At 40.9% G+C, this 24,507-nt stretch overlaps 1 protein-coding gene across 1 annotated transcript in view; it reads right to left on the bottom strand.

The window, feature by feature from the left end:
* The window catches only part of LOC124114618 (zinc finger protein ZXDC-like), an 83,181-nt gene that overhangs the window by 36,971 nt on the left and 21,703 nt on the right, over positions 1-24,507 (bottom strand). The window contains exons 5-6 of the mRNA XM_046475292.2: positions 10,271-10,452; positions 657-852 (exon numbers count right to left, since the gene is read on the bottom strand). Coding sequence (XP_046331248.1) covers positions 657-852; positions 10,271-10,452 — 378 coding nt within the window. The remainder of the gene's footprint in view (positions 1-656; positions 853-10,270; positions 10,453-24,507) is intronic.

Here is a 24,507-nt window from a genome sequence, read left to right as displayed (position 1 = left end):
GTACCAAATCGATGGTTTTCATTTATTTCTCCACATAGTCCCCTTCCAGGTTTACACACTTTTGCCAGCAATGCTGCAAGGCCCGGATGCTGGTCAAGAAGAAATTTTCTTCAGCCACCCTAAAAAAGTCATTCACAGAGGAAATGATGTCATCATTACTAGGAAAATGGCGACCGGCTAGTTCCTTTTTCATTTTGGGAAACGGGTGGAGGTCTGACGGGGCCAAATCGGGTGAATAACGGGGATGGTCAATGAGTTCGAAGCCACAATCATGGATCGCTGACATGGCAACCACTGATTTGTAAACAGGAGCATTGTCTTGGTGGAACAGGACTCCTTTAGTGAGCATTCCCTGTCGCTTAGCTTTGATAGCTGCACGTAACTGTCTCAGTAGGTCAGGATAATATCTTTCATTGATAGTCTAGACGCTCTCTGCAGGTCACATAACATGGCACAATACCTGGAAATATCTAGACGCTCCCTGCAGGTCACATAACATGGCACAATACCTGGAAATATCTAGACACTCCCTACAGCTCACATAACATGGCACAATACCTGGAAATATCTAGACACTCTCTGCAGGTCACATAACATGGCACAATACCTGGAAATATCTAGACACTCTCTGCAGGTCACATAACATGGCACAATACCTGGAAATGGCAGACATATGGCTTCTCTCCAGTATGGCGGCGCTCATGCTGCTTCAGGCGACATTGCTTGTCGAACACCTTGCCACAGCCTTCAAACCTGCAGGTGAGGTCCTGCCTGTCTTGAAGGTGTACTCGGGTGTGGGAGCCCATGCAGTTCGGAGAGAAGAATACCTTATCACATCCTGATACAGGGCACCTGTAGTGGAAAAAGATTCACGGTGATATAGCAAAGACTGAAAATGCTACCATTTGCAGTGTCAGGATAAAGCTGTTAAATATTTCATTCAGGCCAAAAATAGTGTCAAAGCCACTGTTGCCCACCAAGTGTATCATAATGTTCTTGAACTAAAGGTTATATAAATCAAGTAGGGAGAGGGCGGGGGGGTTGGGTCGGGGAAGAGAAAGATAAGAAAGGGATTTCCATTGCCACAGCCAAAATTGGTAAATTTTCTAATAAATTGTATAATAATGTACTTATCCTATCTCACACTATGTATTTCTTCTATTCTTCGATCTTGGTGTGGAAACGTCCTAGAACAAAGTTTCCAGCTTCAAAAATACCACTCACCCAAACACATCCCATACATCACCAAATCAGCACTGTGATCATGGTTCACGCACCACTAAAATCCCGTGCGACACGACCCCAGGGACCTGATCACCTGACATATCCAGCACCCTCCTTCTCAATCTAGAGTGTACAGGCTGGTGTAACTGTGATGCAGGGATGGTTGGATGGGCATTTAGCGTGTGAGATAGGATAAGTATGTAAATATACAATTTATTAGAAAATTTACAAATTTTTCAACTTATTCTATCTAACACTATGCATTTATCCCACGGTTAGATGGTGGGGCGCAGATATCCTAGCCTGTAAGGACCTCAACCGTGAGACGTACACGAGGAAGCTGGAACAAATCAGGAAAATTCAAAGGATTTTACAAGGATTAGTGATAAACTCGTGTAAGGGTTGCCTCAAAAAACCCTCTTTGTGCTACCAAGTGATATACATCATGACATTGGGGAATCATGTGTTCCATGGTTTCACAAATGACGCCGTTCCAGGAACGACCGTGTAACCATGAGCCAGGCGACACCTACTCGGTCACGACTCAAACCTCACCCCGGATAGGAGGTGTTTTGTTTCAAACACCACCATCCCCGGCGTAGGTTCTACAAGACATACCTCACACATACGCTCCCAAGGACATAAGGCGGACCAGCTTGGCATCTCTTTTTTCGCTTCGTCAACCTATCAAACTCACGTAGAGATTGAATAAGGTAAGAACGAGAAGAGGAAACAATCGATGATACCCGTTTATCACACAGGTTTTCAATCAACTTCTGAGACATCACATGTGCAATAGACAGAGGTGAGCAGGTAGAAGATCGGGACACCATTTAAACAAATGGCCACACAGGATGGTGACTTCTGTTGATGTAGACCCGTTTTTCACGCAGATCTTCAATCAACTACTGAGACATCACATGTGCAAAAGACAGAGGTGAGCAGGTCGAAGATTTGGACACCATTTAACAAATGGCCCAACAGACAAGCATATATACCCTCCCTCTTGTCTGGGAAACCCGATTAACATAAGCAATAAATGAAAATATTGCAGTATATACAGGAAACCAGACTTGGGACTTGTAGTCCGCTGGGCTTCCTCATCTGCGCTGTGTGGCCGCTGTGACCTTGGACGTCGGCGACTGAGATTCCGAAAGGAGTAGGAGGCAAAGACCATATCAGAACGCCAGAACATCCCACCATGATGGCTGAAAGTGTGCAATACTATGCAACGCCAAGGTGGAAGTCACTGCCCTCGTCTCATGAGGATTGGAAGCAGCTGGGATGGTAGTCTCTCAAAGGTGTCGACCCTGAGGCTAGTAGAACGCAGCCAGTGGAGATGGTGGTTCAAAATACATCAGAAGTTGCAGCCGTTGACAAGTGGATGAAAAATATGGATGGTCTGAGATGCCTTCAAGTAGATCTTGTAGGTTCAGGCTGGGCAAAGTGAGATGTCTTCCACGACATCAGCTCTCAATCAATGAGAGTGGTGGAAGCTGAAAAGACGATCCGGTTGTCCTTGAATGCTTATCTTGTAGAAGACGCTGGAACCTGACTCAACCGATGTCTAAGTACGAGTCCCTCTAACACGAGCTGCAGGAGCCAGCGCAAGCAGGAAGATTGTCATGAACGTAAAGTTTGAGGTTTTATCCACAAGTGGTTCATAGTCAGCCAGGAGAAGTGACGGAAGAATACAGGGAGATCCCATGCTGGAGGGCCAAGTCTGAAAGATTGGTCCATAAGGTGGTATGAGCGAATCAATGTCCGAAGGACAGCCATAGCGGAAACCTGGGAGCCTGAAGTCATGGTAACGCCTGAATTACTCGCAGTCTGAAACACCTGTGTAGATCTAACGGTTCAGGAACTATAGTAAGTTTTATCCCATTAGTGAGTAGTTGGTACAGAACTGATTGCTGCCCAGTGTCGAACCATAAGATGCCTTGTTCTTCTTCAGTGACATAGGTAATCTGCTACTTGTGGTGTAGTAGCTTGGCTGTAGAAAACCCTGGATCCTGCAAACTGGTGAAAACTGTTTCATTTATCGTCACAGAGATTGTTGCTGATTGACGAAGTGCTAAGGAGGCTGCCTTAGCTGCTCTAATGGAAAATCCTCTTACGAGTCTGCACTTGATATACTCCATACATGAAGTTCGTATAATTCTGGTCTTGGATGGACCTGATTGGAGAGATGATGTAGCAGTAGATGTGACCAGTTCGGAAGTCTTAGTAGTGGAATCCCTGCCAGTTTGACGAGCACTGGAACCCAAGTTCTTGTCAGTCAGAAGGCGGTACCAACAGCAGTTGTAGGTAGCTCGTGTAGGATCTTTGTAGTATCTGTGGTATCATGGCTGGTGGGGGAAATGCATACGCGTTTAGGTCCTCCCATGATATTGTCAGAGCATCGACTGACAAGTGTAACCAAGTTCCTGCGCAAACAATCGATTCCACTGTCCTTCACAAGAAGTGTTTCCTCATTGTGTTCTGGTACTAGGATGTTATTCTGGCTCATTAGACTTAATCCCAAGGAATGGAGGTCCTGGAATGGTTGTAAGTCGGACTTCTGATAATTTATTAACCAATGTAGTTGAGTTAATAATTTCCGGGTAAAAATTGTAGTCTGAGTAATTGTTGACATCAGGGCTTGAATTCCTTCGTCTAGGTAAAATGTATTACGGATTCCTGTGTGACGAACAGCAATTGGTTTAGTCACTCGTGTTCCGCCAGTGACAAGAGGGGTGGTTCTCCTTCCAGTGGTGGAAGTCCAAGCTGTCGTCTGTTGACTGGTGACGGCTGGAATGGGGTAGTGGAGTGGTCGTCCGAAGTGTAATAGCTATTACCAACAGTTGTTGATGTGGAGATGAGTTCGCCAGCAGATCGACGTTCAAGCACACATAACACAAAAATTGTGTTCAAAAGCGAAGGGAAAATCTTGACGGTCATGCGTGTGATCTAGTTTCTAGAAGAAAAACGTGGCGTTGAAGAGCAGTAGTAGCAGAAACCTCGCCTTGAATGGACATGGAGAACATTAGGATCATATATCGAAACAAAATGTCAATATTCACCAACTCTTGTCTTGAATAAGTGAGGGATGACTTGTCCTGCCAGGTTGATCGGTGATGCGTAGAACTGGTGAAGAGACAATGGATTCTATCGCCTAGGCACCGGAAAAAGCGCTATGCATTCCGGTATCAATGCGAGGACAAAAGGAGTTGTGAAGATGTGACAGACCGCACGTATAGTCATTGACTACTACTGTAAATGCTTCGCATGGCTCGCATGAGATCAGCCTGTACCAAAGTCAGCAAAGTAGTCTTGTTTACAAACAGCAATCTCGGCGTGATGTGTAATTCACCCTTGCGCAGAACAGGAAATACAGCAGTCTTTCCATTCACAATCAAAAGATCCCAACACACCAGCGGTGTCCCGAGTTACGAAAAACACCAGTGTATAGGCAGTCAGTTCCTTGTAGAATATGGGACGAAACCGGTGTAGTACCTAGGTGAGCCCCGTCTGACGCTAGAAACCATCTTCAGACATCGAACATTTGCCGTTTGTATCGATGAAAGACCAATGAACTCCCCCGTCGAATGGTCTGTTAGAATGGTGTAGGTTGACCACGGCGAGGGTGGATAAGACGTGCCAACTTATATGGAATATCAGGCTGAATTCAAGGGCGTCAATGATAAAGGTTGGCTGCAATAATATCAAGCCTGGGGATGATGTCGTCTGTTTGACGATTCAAATCTGAATGGGGGAGCGCGTTGTCTTGAGCGTCATAACCTTGTAATGGTGATTTCTAAAAGGAGAGTATCGTAAGACGATTCATGGCTGGCAGGCACGTGGAGTGGATCAAAGAAGATCCCGGTAGAGAAGAGACGTCAGTATCTCAAGCTTGCCATACGAGGTGTCTATGCCTGTAAGAAACCAACGAGACTGGTTGGTCAAGTTCGCTGATATGGTTGTTGCAGGTCATCGTATCCCAAGACGTAGGCAGATGCTTATGATGACAATCACTGGATTGTCTGATCCAGACAATGGAATGCAGCGAAGGCCTAGTCCAAGTTCACGTACAGAAGTCCGATGCACGATGAGAGAGAGGTCTTTTGATTCCATGGAAGAATGATGATCTTAGTACTGAGGACGATCTGTCGTTCGTCTGTTTTATATAACAAAGTTATATCTGGGATGACATCTTCTCAGTAAAGTACATATGCTCGTACTTTAAGGGGTTGAGTTCCATCCGGGATTCGAACCCACACTGCAAGAGTAAGGGACCTAATCGCCAGCACACAAAGTCAGCGATCTAACCCACTCAGCCACCGAGGCTTCCTGCAAGTAAAGTCGTACTAGCAGACGAGTTCTTGATCGGACAAGGTGTCGATGTATTGATTTATCCATGTGTCGACGTATTGATGTGTTGATGCATCGATGTGTATCGTGGGAATGGAGATCCCTCGGTATCGATCTGTAGTGATTGAGTGAATATGGTTTTACGCCACTTTAAGCAATATTCCAGCAATATCACGGCTGGGGAAACCAGAAATGGGCTTCACACATTGTACCCATGTCCGGAATTGAACCCGGGTCTTCGGCGTGACTAGCGAATGCTTTAACCACTAGGCTACCCGTCCATCCAAGAACAGTGTCTTGTCGATAATGGTGAAGTATGGTGATCTGTCAATCCCTTGATCACTCGGTCATTTACGATCCAGGTAAGGATGACAATCCTGTGAGTGATGATCCGTCGTCAGTTGGCTATCACTTCCTCGCCGACGATTGTAGTGTTTTCGGTCCAGAAGGGTTGTCGCCATTATTTGTTTGTTTGTTTGTTGTTTTACACCTCACTCAGCAATATTCCAGCTATATGACGGTGGTCTGTAAATAATCGAGGCTGGACCAGACAATCCAGTGATTAATATCATGAGCATCGATCAACGCAATTTGGATTGATGACATGCATCAACAGCGAGCCTGACCACCCGATCCCCTTAGTCGGCTTTTATGACAAGCATATTCATCTTTTCCGGCAAGTATGGTTGTCGCCATTAGAAAGCCGGAGAGGTGTAGCTGTATCCTCAGAGCGCTGCAGAGGCGATGGCCCGAGTAGCAAGCGTGTTGGGGAGGAAGAGGCAACCCTCAGCTGACGCCTTGACTTCCCAAGCAGAGTAAAGGGCTGTAGTCCAACACGATGACTGTGGAATATTGTTATTTTATGTGAGAAAAAACAACAATAACTAACAAAACAACAAACTAAATATGTATACAAAGGCATATTTAGCCAGTTCTAGCTAGCTTTATTTCACTAATGTATCGGCATCAGGAAATTATTTGTTTAATAAGATTTAATAAACTAAAAGTTAGTCTAGGTGAAGTGATACAGACGACAGAACCGTACACTGACCATTTAAAAGCGAGACGACTGTAGAAGCCAGGGAGAGGAAACGTGCACAGGGGCGTGGTCCGCACAGAGGCAGGAATCGCAGCAATCAAACAAGATGGAAAGCGATCCTCCTCAACAGACAGCGATGGTTACATCGCCGAATTGACTAATATCTTGTTAAGCAGTCAATAACACAATCGTTTGGGTTTCAAAGCGGAGGAAAAAACAACATGCACGAAAACCGTAAACAATGCCTTGCACTGACGAACACTCGCCTTTATCAAACACTTAGCTGAGTAAATTGAGATCCACTTCTGACAAGGTGATAGACAGTAGACATCGTTATTAATACCACACACTCTTCGTGGTAATGGTAAACTTTAGTAGTGAAGTCGTGTATATAAATTTTATAAATAAAAAAAATTTAAAAAAATTCTCTGTTCAAGTATAACGTCCGTACACCATAACGATAGAATTGAGAATGAGGGTACTGGATATGTCAGGCAGGTGATCAGGTCGCTGGGGTCGTGTCGCAGGGTGATTTGATGTATGGGATGTGTTTGGGTGAGCGGTGTTTTTGAAGCTGGAAACTTTGTTCTAGGACGTTTGCTAAAAGATCGAAGAATAAGATAGGATAAGTTTAAAAATATGTTTTTATTGCTAAAAGGACACATTTAAACATTCTTATGCATTTAATACCATAATGATTATATGAAGCCAGTGATAAATGTACTTTCTGACAAGTAAACTTGACAAATACATAAAAATACAAACTCGTTTAAAGCATACTGATTCCTAAAGTATATTTGGTACTTTCAATCCGTGGTAACAAAAGTCTATCAACACAGAGACGGTTGGGGGCGCAGGAAATGGAAATTGGTCTAACGGTAGCAGAAGAACAATCTGACCATAGTTTGACCAAGGTTGGAGTAAAACTCCTTAAAGGGGCACTGATCTAAAGAAATTCCCCGGGACTGGTTGTTGACTTTGTTATTGTTTTTTCCCCATGAGTATCCGGATGATACGCAACGTAACTGAGTGTGACAAGAGACTAGGCTACCGTCTGCAAAGACAGCTGAATAAACTTGGAGGTAATATTTGTTTTACGCATTTTGGATCACTGATTGGTTAACCTGATCTATTAAGATTTCGAAAAAGGGCGCATGTTAATTAATTTCATTAATGTCTTCAGCCTAAACAAACAGACAAAAAGAACGGCGGAGCTCATCGTATGTCGTCATTTGGAAATACCCCAGATGGTAATAGTTTAATCATAAAAAAAGCATCCATGCAGTGAAAGCATTTTCGGATTGCATCGATAATACGATTGCTACTCACTTGTTGTCATCCACGTTTTCTGATATAACCCTACACTTGTGTATTTGTCGTCATTCACTTGATGCTCAGTTAATGAATTTATTACAGGTATAATTAGTGGTAGCACCACTCCGAATACCTGACAAAGGTTCCCATTTGGCATTTATTATGTCTGGGGTAATTATTCAATCTAAATACAGGTTTGAAGTGAGGTAAAATGTGTGCTATGTAATATGCACGTGGCAGCCCAGCAAGAGATGAATGATCAGTTGATTTACTTTTTTGTGAATCAAAGGATCATTCCTTGTTATCAAAGGATTAACAGAAAAAACGTTGATTGATTAATCACTGTTATCTTGCACAGTGGATGTGTCAAAAGTGAGTGTTTACACGTCTAGGTTTACTAAAATAAAGGGCATACTCTCATATTATGGCGTGAAGTGCCGATGTAAAAACAACATACTTTGTTCGAAGGGTTAACCGATAATACGTTGATTGATTGCTCATTGTTATCTAACTCAATGGATTTTTTAAGGAACCGTGGACATTATGAAAATAGTTGTAACGTGGACTTTCTCAGCCGACCATTGAGACTTGACACCTATGTGAAACACCTGAAACAACCTTAGTGATCAGTTGAGAAACGAACACGGGTTATAATATCCCGAAACGATATATATATAGTTTAAAATATTTGATTGTTACAGAGACACGTGACATCGAATAAGTTTCTTTGTACAGCTGCAGACGTGTGGGATATTGTTCCTTTGTGTGGATATTCACGGATACATTCCTCGAACAAGGAAGGTGCCTAAATTTATACACATAAACTTGGTAGGTTATAACTATGACATTTGCCTTTTGTTTTCCTTCATTTGCTGTAGCATTGAACAGATTCATTCTTGTTCCCCTACGTCTTGGTTGGGAAATTCTTCGATGCGCGATAGACGCTGTTTTCACAAGTCTTTTTTTTGTAAGCGTGTATATATTACAGTCAATTTGTAATATGTGATTCTCTCAGGCAATTTATAAAAATGTGTAAATATTTCAGTCATTTTGACTGAAAAATCTGTCCATTTCTTTAACAGATTGACTAAAATTGATTAAGATGATCAAAAGGGCCTAAAAACATCACAATAGATTATGTAGGTTGGATTACAAGCCAAACAATATAGAAATGTACTTTTCATCGTACCATTTACAGTCTCTTGGTGATGATATTAAACATAAAAATCTTTTGAATTCGTTTTATAATAATACAGATGGACATATTTTTCAGTCAATTTGTAAAATAACTGAATATTTAGGCGTTTAATAAATTTCCTAAGTGAAAATTTTACACATTTTGACTGTAAGAATATGAACACAATAAAACAAGCAATACTCAGGAGAAATATTTACTTTGTGTTGCAAGTCAAAATAGTGTTAACGCACAATTACCAAGCAAGTGACTTATCAAAACTTCGTCACCATTACCAATGCTACCCACAAAGATACCTACTTTTCCTGCAGTTTATTTCCAAAACTGTATTTCATTTTATTGATCAATGTGACCATATGCCGTTATACTATCAATAAAAGTGACAAATGCGTTTACGAATTGTGCAGCTTAGGTCGCAAACTAGTCTAGATTTCTACTGTATCATCCGGGTACTCACGGGAAAAAACAATAACAAAGGCTACAACCAGTCCCGGGGAACTGCTTTAGATCAGTGCCCCTTTAAGAGACCTAAGTTGGGGCCCTCATTTGATTGTCACACTACTTGCCATGTGTGTACTTGTGGAACCTGGGAGGTACTTTTAAAAATGTCAGATTAAGAATCTTCTTGAGACAAGAGTGTCCTGGTGTATTTATTGATACCACTACCAGAAGAATTCTGGGATGTCTTAATAGATGGCCAATATTGTGTGGGCTATGGAAAGTCTCTTCTATTTCAAATGTTTACCCAATATTGAAGTGAGAGATAGACAATGATTTTGACTGAATCATGCACACCCAGTAACCAGAACTGTTTAGAATACCTCATGTTATCCTTTGATTACATTAGAAAACACATTTTGACTGTCACTTCCCCGATTTGGTTAGCGATGCCCTGATTGGTTTGAAAGGACCTATTGACAGGACCCATTATGGGATGTCACTCATCTTTGCCTAGCTGTAGCGAGAACACAGATCTGATTTTAATGAGATTGATGATATGATATTCCTGAGAGTGAGATATACTTGATCATGTTGATGGATCCTCAGGGATAAAAAAACCAACAATTTTTGAAAAAACCTCAGGGCATCCCCATTTACATGGGGCTCTTATTTATTTTTCTAGTAAGTGTGAAAACAATATTACTAACTTGTATGTCTTCTCCATGCCTGTGTGTGTTCGAACATGGAGATCTAGCTGGCGCTTTGTGGGGAAACACTGTCCACACCCTGGCTCTGGACATGTTTCTGTGCACGGTCTCTCATGAAGCTTTCTGTGGGAGTTGAGGTTGTACACAGTAGTGAACTTCCTACCACAACCATGAAAGTCACACTGCAAATAATGTTTACACATTTTACTCTCAGTCCATTCACTGCAAAGCAAGCTGTTTGTACTGGCATGGACTTATCCAAGATTCCAAACTAACTACCATTGGTATACAACTGGTTTTTTAAGGGAACAAAAATATTGCTTTTTTGCTCAAATTTGTAAGTGATATACAAGTCATGCAACCATAACATTAGTTATTACTATACAACATGATTTGGGAAATTTGTAATTCCAACTTTAATGTTTCCTGACATATGCTGCAGACTTATTATACCTCTGAACAGGCCTATATAAATCCCTGACTGGCATTTGTATATTAAAGAGATGAACATTAACACTTCAGCTAAATAAAACTTAAAATAAAAGATAGTTTTTATATTCTAGTGTTGATTGTCTGATCTTATCATGCTTATTTAAAATGTAATGTTTCAAACACACTGATACAAGAGGCATCAGAAGATGGATAAATCCCCTGGCACCTACAAATTCAAAAGAACAAACCATCTGACTGTTACTTCAAGGTCAACTTGTCCGTATACAATAGTCAAGGAGCTATCAAACCTATACCAAACACTTCAGGATCTGTTTGATATATCTGCCAAGTTTGGTTGAAAGATAATAAACGTTTTTTAAGTTGTGCTTCGGAAACGAAATCCACCTCCTGATGAGACTGCCATCACCTTAGCCCTTGGTGAATACATGTACCAGGTTTTGATGAAAAATCTTTCACAGTTTTCATGTTGTGCTCCAGAAACGACTCCTACCACCACCTTTTGAGACTAAGTCCAACGCGTTTCCAGGCAAATCAAGAAAAAGAAAAATGCCAAAAATCTGTTGCAAAAGGCATCTTTCAAGTTCTGTTTGATATATTTGCCAACTTTTGATGAAAAATATCGAACGGTTTTTGAGTTATGCACTGGAAACGAAATGATTACTGACGGACGGCTTCGACTATATTCCCCCTCATTATATGCCAGGGGGATAACAAGGAAAAGCATCATATTTATGTCAAGCTCACCTGAGTAACAACATAAAATATAGTGCCATGGCACTGGAGCTCATCTGGATAAGTACTCAACGGATTAAAATGTCAAAAAGAATGCCTCATATCTAAATTTGCTGTAATCTGGATGAAAGTACTGACAAATATGGAACAGGAACATAGTGAGGCAAAGCATTTATATCTAGCCACAAGTAGAGCTGGGACGATACACCAACTGTGCGATCCGATAAGCATCACAATACCTTGCTCACGATATAATACGTATCATGATACTTGCATGTGCTTTTATCTGTGGTGCATAAGCCATCTTAATCATAGACAGGATAGCTAACATTTATTGAAAAATACATTTAAGGAAAGAATCGGTACTTTTTACTTAGTGTGCCATTGTGATTAATACTTGTATTGAAAAGTAAAAAATCGCGATCCAGCGATGCATCGGTGTATCGTCCCACTACTAGCCCCAAGTAAGCAAAATCATAATCATGATGTTAACATTGTTTTGAACACAGTAAAAGAACAAAACAGTTCCTTTAAGTTGGACTACACTGTACTCATCAGCAGGTAACACTCGACCCTCATATTTGAGACCATTTAAGAGGGCTGAAAGAAAAGGAAGTGAATGGGCAACATTGCCCAAGCAGTAACAAGCACCTTACTAGTTTCATGTATACGCAAAGTCACTGTAGCTTGATGTGAGTGCAAATCCTCCTTTAAGCAAAACATGCAAAATAGAAAGCTTTAAGAGCTAAACAGTTGAAACAAAAGCAAATTCTCATTAGATTCAAGCCCACTCAAAGTGTGTGTGTGTGTGTGTGTGTGTGTGTGTGTGTGTGTGTTTGTGTGTGTCGACTCAACCTTCGTTAAACCGCTGATCATCTATATATATATATATAAACAAGTGATTTCATCAGGTGTTTAAGTATTAAATATAGAAAAAAGTCCAGATATTCGTGCTTGTCAAAACTCCTTTATCCACACAAGATCTTTCGCTGTTCAACGGCTCTTTAGGTGTAATGAAAACTTTAACTCACATTGTAGTCCTAGGCGACGCATAACAGTAGTATTTGTGGCGTCATAATGCCTATGATGTAATAGTGACAATAGAGACCTTTGACGTGAAAAGTTTGTATTCTAATATACCCCATCATCTAGGACTTCAAGCGGTGCAATATTGGTTATATAAGCATCCAGATGCCATTGACTGCACTTTCAAGCATACGTTCATCATGGAATCTTTGAAACGTATACTGGAGAACAACACATTCCATTTCAACAACAAGTTTTATCAGCAAATAAACGGAACAGCCATGGGAACAGCCATGGGAACAAAAATAGCACCCACATATGCCACTCTGGTAATGGGATACATAGAAGAAATGTTATATTCCAAAGTATATACAGCTAAACATATTAGTGAAACATGGAGAAGATATCTGGATGACTGTTTAATTATTTTGATTCTCAACAGTGAAAGAGTTACACAATTTCCGGGAGATTCTGGATTTGATCCATCCTCTGATTTCATTCACTATGGAATGTGACCACAATGAGATTTCATTTTTGGACGTGAAAGTTATTAAGCAAGGAGACCAATAGAAAACAGATATTTACTACAAGGCGACGGACACGCATCAGTACCTACAATTCAATTCATGTCATCCGCGGCACACTAAAATTAATATTCCATATTGGATGGCAAGAAGAGTGTGTGCTATTGTTTCGGATGTGGACACAAGAAACCGAAGATTAGGAGAATTAAAGACATATCTCCAACTACAAGGATATCCATGTGGAGTGATTAAAGACGCTGTAAATAAAGCAATGAAAATTCCACGAGAAACATTAATGAAAACAAAAGAAGCAGATATAGAAAAGGACATTCTTCCATTTGTGTGTATCTACAATCCTAGAAACTGTAAAACTATGCCCCTTATAAAAGCCAATCTTCCAATTTTACAGCAAAGTAAAACTATGAAAACATGTTTATCTAAGTGTAAACTTATACGCAGCACTAGACAGCCTAAAAATCTTAAACAAATTCTTTGTCCATCCAAATACTCACAAAATACAAAGACCGTCAGTGTAACAAAGTGTAACACACCTCGATGTGGAACTTGCCCAATAATAATTGAAGACTGCAAATTTCAATTTTGCCAAGATAAACTATTTACTGTTAAAAACAACATGAACTGTCGCAGTAAAGATGTTATATATGTTTTAACATGTGCGGGATGTGGTGAGCATTATATTGGAGAAACTGGTATGCAACTGAAAGATTTGCGATCCAAATGTGCGTTGTATCAATGTAAGCAAACACATTGATGAATGTGGGAGTTGTCATTTTACTGTCTTCCCGTTTTATAAATTGTTTAATAATGACAAACATTTACGAATGGAAAAAGAACAAATGTTCATTAGGCTTTTGAAACCTCAACTTAATTCAAAAGTATAATTTTCAAAACTTCCCCATGTAGCTCAGTGTGTATTTGTGCACACACCTTATAAACCTATTTATTGGGATCGCTATTAAGTAAGAGACTTCTTTCTATAGGCATTAAGACCTATTGTGAGGTTTTACTTTCCAGTCGGGTTAAATCTCCTTAACAGGGACCTTGTAATATCCCAGCGATTTTATTAATATAACTTCCGTTCAGATTGTAACATGTAATGAAATGTAAAATCAAATGACAAATGTTTTCTTTATATTCCCGAGGATCGAACTCGCAACCTTCATATCTGTAGCCCAGTGAGTGTACCACGAGGCTACAGAGGTGTTGAAAAGACTTACTGGTTTTTAGAATGTCCTTTTCAAGATCCATACGCCAGCAACAGATATTTCGCCCCCTTGGTTTTTCCCTCTCCCCAGGGCATGCTCTGTCTACCAAAACTGAGGGAAAGTGTTTTCTCCAATACATAATGTATTCATGCCTCCCGCTATTATTACTAGCTATGACGTCAAAAGCATAACGTTGGCTGTCGCCTAGGACTACGTTTTACTTCTCCCTCTATTGTCACTATTACATCATAGGCATTATGACGCCACAAATACTACTGTTATGCATTGCCTAGGACTACAATGTAAGTTAAAGTTTTCATTACACCTAAAGAGCCGTTGAACAGCGAAAGATCTTGTGTGGATAAAGGAGTTTTGACAAGCACGAATATCTGGACTTTTTTCTATATTTAATACTTATACACCTGACGAAATCACTTGTTTATATATATATATATTTAATACTTATACACCTGACGAAATCACTTGTTTATATATATATAGATGATCAGCGGTTTAACGAAGGTTGAGTCGAAGGTGGTAGATGACCAAGAAAACAGTATACATGCTCTGCCTACCTAACACGATCTACGTTGCACACTTCAGAGTTTCAAAAGAGATTAGAAAAGAAGTTATTTATGATTCATAGTGTTAAAAAAGATTTATCGAGTATTAATATGCACTTTCCAAAAAAAACAAAAAACATCGTATCCCTTCAGCAAATTCAGGTGAATAAACAGGTATAACAAACTTGGTCAATAAAAGTATGAAATTTGATATAAAACATCACTAGACATGGTGATTTTCCATTTAAAATGTATTTCCTGCTCTCAAAGGCATTGTTTTATATGCAGAGATTAAGATTACGGTGCGTGTTTTCTCGTAAACTAAGCCGAAAATAGCAATCAGCTGTGAACACGTTTCCTCCGTATCTACCGGTGATTCAGTAAAACATACCCAATGATACATCTTCAAAGAATTTTGATGCAGGGTTGTCGGAAGAAATTGTATCTAAAATCATTATTTTATCAGGAATAATATATTCCAATATCATGTTATTTTAGTTGAAGCTTCCACCATATATTCTTAAAATTGTAGGAACCATAAGCATAGCACTTGGGTACAGATGGTATGCAAGATATTTTTTGATAATTATTATAATTATTGAATGAAATTTTGAATATAATTAAAAATATATATTGCAAACATTAGTCCAGATAAACAATGAACAATTTTTTTATTACCAGATATGATAATAATAGGATTAAATTGCATACTTCAATTCGGATTTGTTGACTGGTATTTCCGGTGTTAGTTAATTGCGGTGATCAGCTGATAATGTTTTCTGAGATGGGGGAAAACCATCGTGTCATTTGAAAACTTGAGTTCATTAAAAATGTTAGTAAATTTGGGGAGCCATGCACTAGCGCGCGCTATAACCGAGATAGCGCTATATTGAAGGGCGCAAAAACGAGGGAACACTGTATATTGTTACCAAAGAAAACGATAAAATCAATTTTGCAAAAGTCATAAACTTTCAAAAGGCACCAGTTCACCAAAAGACCTATCTATGTGCCAAGTTTGGTATTGCCATGAAAACAATAACAGAGCTCCAGATAAGCTGTGTATCTGCGTAAAATACGCATCAGAAATGCAGAAATACGCAGTTAAATAATATCCAAGCGTATCAAATACGCCACGAACATTACAGATACGCTACAAAAATAAAGCTTGTGCGTATCATCAAAATGTTGTGAAGTAACCCTGCGTATTCGATTGGCAAATCAGCAACTTATTTTGAAATTATAAACGGGCATTCCATCAACCTTGCCAAACTCCACGATGATCATTTGCCATCACACTTTCTTGAGGAAGTATCGTGGTATAGTGTTTTTAAATATTTAACTTAAATACCCACATGTAAAAACTAGTGGGTAACAGAAATGTGAATACCCAGATAGAATTACTGATACCCAGTGATTTTAAAATGCATGGGTAAAATACCCACAACACCAAAAGCTTATCTGGAGCTCTGAATAATTTAAAAAAAAATTTAAATTCTTAAATAGTAAAAGGCACATGTATGTAAATGTTGAATGTTTTTTTTGTTCTGCTCAGGAAACAACCTCTACCACCACCTTTGAGACTAAGTACAAATTGTTTCAATGGAAATAGAGAAAAATGAAAAAGCCCCAAAATCCGCAAATAGCAAAAGGCACCACTTCAAGATCTGTTTGATATATACTGAACCAAATTAAAAACTCCACAATCCTAAAATTTTAACATTTTGACCAGTTATCATTGTGGGCCCTTATTGTGTATTTAAACAGTAATGGCCACGTATTGTTTTCAGATAACACCCGTTTTTGTGCAGGTGAATCAATCAAAATCATGTGCACAGCACTATAGTGGCAAAAGTGGTTTTTCACGTGCAACTGGTCACGTGGCCATAATACCCCACGTGTTTTCAGCCATACTTGTTAGCAGTCATTAACAAAAAAAGAAAAACACAGGAAAACAAAAGTCTTTACGGCCATTTGTCATGCCACACCTTTCAAATGTGGAATGTGAACGTGCCATCGGCATGTTGCAGACGGGAACGTCCGTAGCTGAAGTCGCAAGGACGATGGGTTGTAGTCGACGGACTGTTTATGATTTACAGACGCGTCTACAGCAAACGGGTACCACCGCTGATCGCCCTCGGCCAGGCCTGACCACGTGTGACGTCACATGCAGAAGATCGTCAGATTGTCTTACGTCACCTCCGTAACCGATTTTTGACAGCTACATCAACCAGAAATGATGTCAACCGCAAACTGTTCAAAACCGTCTGAGAACTGCTTACCTTCAAGCACGACGGCCATACTGCGGGCCGATTCTGACTCAATTACACAGACGTCAACGTCAATTGTGGGCACAGCGACACTTACGATGGACTCTTGGACTTGGAATCAAGTCGTCTTCAGTGATGAATCCCGATTTAATCTTCAATTTGCTGATGGTAGGGCGAGGGTGTGGAGGCGCCGTCATGAACGTTACGCCCAGTGTTGTGTACAGGAAGTTGACAGATTTCGAGGCGGAAGTGTCATGTGGGGTGCTTTCTGTGGCAATGCACGTTCAAGGCTTCTTGTCATCTGTGGCAACCTCAAAGCTGCTGCTTACCGCAACCAGGTACTGGCCTTTTATGGCAGCACATGGACCCGGTTTGATCTTCCAACACGACAATGCCAGACCCCACACAGCAATTTTGACAAGGAATTTCCTTCAGAATGCAGGAGTCAACGTTATGGACTGGCCGTCAAGGTCTCCCGACCTCAATCCCATCGAACACATCTGGGATGCTCTTGGCAGAAGTCTGCGCACTCTCCAGAACCAACTACAGAACTTGCAAGATCTTGGCACCATTTTGCAGCAACAATGGCGTCGTCTTCACAATCATGTGTTCACAAGCATCACAAGGTCCATGCGGAGGCGTTGTGTGGCAGTTGTCAACGCACATGGTGGCCATACACGCTACTGAACTTGTGTGCCATCAGATTCTCGTGCTTGGGACTTATGATTTATACTGTTGATGTTATTACCGAATACCGTAGTTGCTTGGAACAAATTATGGTTACCACCGTTAATTAAAATCCTTCTTTGGACATTAATGATTAAAAATTACCTTCTCTGATACATTTGTCCATTGTTTATCATATATGGGATTACTTTTTTTAATTTGCCTCAGTATATCTGCCACTTGTTGAAAAATACTGAATGTTTTTTGAGTTACTCTTCGGACACGAAATGATTACAGACAGACGGACAGAGACATGTAATACATTCACCAGATCAGACCTGGTTTTATAATAATGCAGACAGCAAGTGCCGGAGCTGCAGGAATATTGCTGGACATAAGAGGAAAGTTGACTATCCGAAACTTGAAAGTCATCCCTCTTGTCATACAGTCTTGTGGAGAGTGTTTTGTCACACTGAATCCTTATGCATAGATCTAAATATGAAACAGATGAAGCAGTCTCACTGATCTCCTTTATTTCTAGTTCAGGTGGGTAAATCAGTGGAAGGGAATTTGCTATTTGATGGTTATTGAAGTGTACGGAAGTGTACTGTCACTGAGATTAGGAACTTCTGCAGGTCTTTGCTGGTATTCTCTAAACAGTCTTCCTTTTCTTCTCTTCTTCTGCATCCAGCAGTGGATTGCAGGACGATGATCATAGACCAAGGTAGGAGGAGAAGCATGCTTATCTTTAGAAGTATGTTCAGCTTCTCTGAACGTAACGAAGATCTGAACTTGTTCTTCAGACAATTCTGTGTGCTGAAGCTGCATTCACATTCCACACTTGTCAACTGCATATACAGAGTGCAATAGACGCACAGTTGGCAAAGTTGGGCATTGTGTCCTTGTGATCAGTCTGCAGCTTTGAGTATGAACCATTAATTTGCTGCTTAAGTCGTTAAGCATAGTTTATAAAGGCAAACATTATTTCGTTTCTTCATATTTCAACCATTGTTACCTCACAATCTATATTTTAAAATTTAGCATTTCTGTCATTGTATTTTTGTATTGCTACATAATACGTAATTTATCGATCTGGTGCATCATGTCCGGATGTTTTTATCACGGTATTGGCATCCGCGCATGCTCAGTAATCTCTATTGTCAGGATGTCTATATTCCAGGCATGCGCATCAGTTTGTTTTGCACGCCATTGTTAGCAGCTTTTTTCTCACGACGTAGCAAAGTTTGCCAGTTTTTTCAAGTCATTCGGCGTGATATTTACCTGCAAGGTTCACAAGTCGTTGTGACCAGGTCCGCTATCAATTGTAGCACGCAATCACTTCACGATGGCGCCTCGTAGGGCCAAAAGAAGTAACTTACGCAAACAGCCCGAAAGCCAAGACAATGGCGCCCAGCCTCAACTGGCTCAAGTCGACGACGATGCAGCCACAAGTCCTCGTAGTACCCACAGGGCCCGCATCCGCTACGCAAGCGATAACCCCGATATCATAGACCCTAATCCGCAAAACTGGTATGTCTCGCAACTCAGGAAGCGCATTTCCGAAGAATTTGGACTTAACAACCTGCCTACCTCTATGACAAAAGCCCAATTGTTGCATATAAATTTATATACCAGGAACAGTGCCACATTGCCAACAAATCGTCTTCAGCGACTTCCGAGAAGAGTACCTTCGGCTACCGTGACGTCAACAAGCAGTGAGGATACTAATGCTGATACGACAAATACGTCACAACTCGGGCCACCGACTGAAACTATCCGTCCATGTAACACTGAAGACACGTCCTCCAATGACAATCAGCAAATGAATTTGGCTGAATTGACCAAAAATGTTCAAACTTTACGATCTACAGTGGCTATGCTTACACAGTCCATCTTGCCGAACAACATTGCCACTGTGACCAATCAGGATGAACGAGACAATAATCCTGCCATCTCTACCATGTCTACGATATATCGACAGCCTTCAGCAGTGAATTCAGGCAGCCATCGACAGTTTACATTGTACACTGCTCTCCAAGGCAACTTAGATGGGACGAGACGTCAAAGTCGTGACCCCAACACAGTACAAAGAATTGACACCATCTCACCAGTCCTACGTCAACAAATCATAGATGGTAAGGATGTCAATTTAGCCTTGTTATTAATGCCTGATGAGATTCAGACCGGCCCACAGACTATCCACATAGCCGGCAATGAAATTCAGCTTAAACCTCAGACTGACAAACGTCTCCATCAGGCCATATCAATCAATGATTTTATGAATGCTTTCCTGCGATACAAACGTATTATGACAGAACAACACTCCTGGCGTCGGGATGAATTGGACGAATACCAGCGCATCATTATGGGCCTCAGTAATGAAACCAATGATTCGGCTTGGTACACCTACCACAAGATGTTTTCGGTGAAAGCAGCAGCAAGTATTCAACAATTCAATGAACCTTTGGATTGGGGAACACTAGACGGAGAAATCTACCGCAAGGTGTTTACAGCCAGGAAAGCCAAACAATGCAACTTGTGTACAGGCATTGATCACCAGGCTGAATTTTGCCCATTGAACACTGATTCTCGTCAGAATGGTATCTCATCCCAGGCCTCCCGCAGTGCAGGTAGACATTATGTAAATTCCCAAACTCATGACATCAAAGGCCGTCTGATCGTACACCACCAAGGACAGAAGCTTTGCAACAACTATCAAGATGACTCTTGTACTTTTTTTTCCCCAATGTCGATACCTACATGTTTGTGCAACATGCAAAAAGAACCATCCTCGCAGCAAGTGCAAGCAGGAACGGGGACAGGAAAATACCACAAGAGACACTAAAGACACTCGACGCACCAAACGCGATCAGTGACTAGACCAATGTGCGGAACTGGGCGCAGTTCCATCGCCTGTATGTATCCATACTCTTGAACTCTATTTGCAAAACCATCCAGATCATTCCATGGTGCGTCAACTACTCAATGGACTATCCAATGGTTTTCTTACAGGCATTGATAATCCTCCTATCACTAGCAAGATTTGTCGCAACCTGAGATCAACTCAACCCGAATATTGATGCAGTGACAGAATTAATCCAGAGCGAATTGGCCAAAGGCTACTTGATAGGTCCATTCAAAATCGGTCCATTCAAAATCAGTCCCTTCCAAGTACACAGAGTCAATCCTGTCGGAATGGTGGAAGGCAAGTATTCAAAAAAAGAAGCGTCTAATTGTTGACATGTCAGCCCCACATGAGGATAATCACCATCCCAGCTTAAATTCACTGATTGACAAGGAGAAGTTCTCATTAACGTACCTCAAAGTTGACAATGCCATTCAAATTATCAAACAACTGGGACGTGGTACCTTCATGTGTAAGACAGACATTACGGATGCCTTCAAACTCATTCCTATTCACCCTTCACAATGGCATCTCCATGGCATTAGGTGGCAAGGTCAACTATACTACTATACTAGGCTTGTGTTTGGATGTAGATCGAGTCCAAAGCTATTTGATACACTGTCAGTCGCCATATGTTGGATAGCTGAGAATTGCTCCGATATTCATCACATCCTACATCTCCTAGATGAGTAAGTGAGTGAGTATGGTTTTACGCCGCTTTTAGCAATATTCCAGCAATATCACGGCGGGGGACACCAGAAATGGGCTTCACACATTGTACCCATGCATCTCCTAGATGATTTCATCTGTTTTGATTCATCCTTGCAGGAAGGTTCACGATCTATGGAATCTCTACTGCAAATGTTTCAGGAGTTGTGCATACCATTGGCATATCACAAAACTGTTGGACCTACCACATGCATAGAGTATTTGGGAATAACCTTAGATTCAGTGAAATTAGAAGCTAGTCTGCCAGCCGAGAAAATAGCCAGGATTAGGCAGATTATTGACAACTTGTTACGCCAAACAACAGTTACTAAAAGACAGATGTTGGTGGTGTTAGGGCATATGAACTTTGCCATGCAAGTTATTAGACCAGGACGATCATTCATCAGCTATTTGCTGCAGCTTGCCCATTCAGTTCACAAATTGACAGACACAGTTACTATCAATCAACAATGTAGATTGGACTTCCATATGTGGAAAACATTTCTGACTAGTTGGAATGGTGTATCTATGTTCATCATGGAGACAGTGGATGCACCTACCTTAACTCTCTACACTGATGCAGCAGCCTCATTAGGATATGGTGGATATTTCCAACGGAAGTGGTTCTCTGCTCGCTGGCCTACAGACCTATTTGACCAAGTTGGCGATGACATCTCAATTGCCTTGATGGAACTTTATCCAATTGTCGTAGCAGCAGTTTTGTGGGGTCACAATTGGAAGAGACAGTGCATCCGGTTTTATTGTGACAATACAGCCACTGTGGATATCATTAATAAGGGCCGGTCTAAATCTCCTACCATCATGCGCCTTGTGCAGAGATTAACACTTCAAGCAGTGAATAATAACTTTGTATGTTCAGCTAGACATGTCCCTGGAAAGATCAATTGTATTACTGATGCATTGTCTCAGTAACAGATTGCAAAATTTCGGAAGTTAGCACCAGAAGCATACCCACTCCCGACTCCATGTCCTCCAACATCGCAGCTGATGTACCCATGACTCCGACAAGAAGGCGGACAGAGCAAGATCTGACGCAACTGTGGTCAAGTGCTGTGTCGAATCAAACAGCACAAGTGTACAGGTCAGGGTATACCACCTTTATGCAGTTCATGGCTCTATGTGGTATTCTAGTCACGCCTGGGAAACTCCCCCAACTGTCAGAACAGACACTTCTATTGTTTGTTACCTATTGCTATCATACACTCAAGTTGAGATACTCCACTATTAAGTCCTACTTGTGTGGTGTTAGATTCTATTATCTCAAGGCAGGAATAGACAACCCATGGACTACAGGCAACTTACAACGTCTACAGACAATCACCTCTGCTATCAAGAAGGATCAGTGTCCTACAAACAGGATACGGTTACCCATCACAGCCCAAGTGTTAAGTGATATATGTCATGTGGTGTTAATGAAAGCAGTGTGTTGTTTAGCTTTCTTCGCCTTTCTTAGATGCGGAGAGTTTACCTGTGATAATTTCAACCCCAACATGCATCTGTGTCTTAATTCTGTCAAGTTTTCCAGCGACCTGTCATACTTCCAACTGCATCTGAAATCATCCAAAACTGATCCATTTCGACAAGGAATCACTCTCATACTTCATCAAGTTGGCAATGCTATTTGTCCAGTAGCCAGCATGACCGAATACATTTACTGGCGCTCAGCAGCGACACATGACTCCAATGCTCCTCTTTTTGTGTCTCCCTGTGGCAGAGCATTATCCCGCACATATTTTATTCAAACTCTAAGAATACTACTGACTAGAGCGGGTTATAACCAAGACTCTTACAATGGACACTCATTCCGAATTGGTGCGGCTACTTCGGCAGCCAAAGTGAATATTGAGGATCATATGATCCAGACTCTAGGACACTGGACATCTCACTGCTATACCCGTTACATCAGAACGTCTCGGGATTCAATTGCTCGAGCACAAAACCTCATGGCCACTTGTAACCCACGGCCAACACAGTGATCTCATAGCCTATTACCACTAGTATTATAGTACCGTTTATACTTACTAAGTATACATGTATGTATTTATCATGATTTGGGGTTTGTTTTTTTGCCTTCATCTTATTCTACTATTTGCGTAGTATCTAGTCATATATATTTTCATGTCATGGTAGGGCCATAGGCCATTTTTGATACACAACTGTACATACACTTACCATTTATATTACTTATGGGGGATTCTCAGTTTGCTCGTATTCTCCCCAACTGATCATTTTGGGCTGGATCTTCTTCCCCCCTTCCATAAGTAATTCAAACCACCATTTTGCAAATTGCAACTTATCCTCTAGTAACCAGTGAAGCGCCCCTACCATCAGGGCAAGCTCGAGGTCTGGGAACCATGCTTGTAGCTTCACTGGACTACCTGGTCGCAGGTAGGCTGGCAGCCATTTTAACCGGTGCATTTATACTCGGCCGCGAGTATATGCACATCATTTTTTACCCAGTCAGGCTTAATTATGGTATGCATATTGCAGTATGCCTGACTGGGTCAGTATTACAATGAGAATCCCCCTGCCAAACATTAATAAATTTTCGTTGCTTTTTCTTTGTTTTGTCATTTATAAACATACCCCTCAGTCTAGGCCATTCTTCAAGAAGTTATTTAGAGTTCAGTAAGGGTTCAACCTTCTCTAATAACCTTCTCTCCGTAACCTTGCTTTTGTCTCTGGCTCTTCAGGAAACAATTGTAGCTTTCTTAGTGTCAGTGTTTTAACACTTGATGCACTGATGAAATAGTACAGGATGTCAAATTTGTCTCCAAACTTCAACATGTATTCATTCTTTTTGATTGAGTCAACACAAGCCAGGTTTAGTCTGTGTGCTACACTTTGGGTTTGTACACAGAATGGCGAGTACTTAGCCTGGATTGGTTTGTCTGCACCTGTACGTTTTCCCATCATTGCTGTAGCACAATCTGTGGACAGTGGTGTGCATTTGCCCAAGTCAATGGTATATATTTTTAAACTCTTTTGCAACACAGTTCACAACTGCTTGTGCACATCCATTATCATAATAGGTTGATTACACAAAATGTAGTGACATGCTCTCCTGTTTTTACATATCTCACACACATACTTAGACTTTTGTTAACAATCACATCAGTGCTTTCGTCAAGCATTATTGAAAATAC

Source organism: Haliotis rufescens, unplaced genomic scaffold (genome assembly GCF_023055435.1).
Source record: "Haliotis rufescens isolate VD_foot unplaced genomic scaffold, xgHalRufe1.0.p SCAF_6, whole genome shotgun sequence".
Classification (NCBI taxonomy): Eukaryota; Metazoa; Mollusca; class Gastropoda; order Lepetellida; family Haliotidae; genus Haliotis; species Haliotis rufescens.
This window is presented reverse-complemented; position numbering and strand designations above follow the sequence as displayed.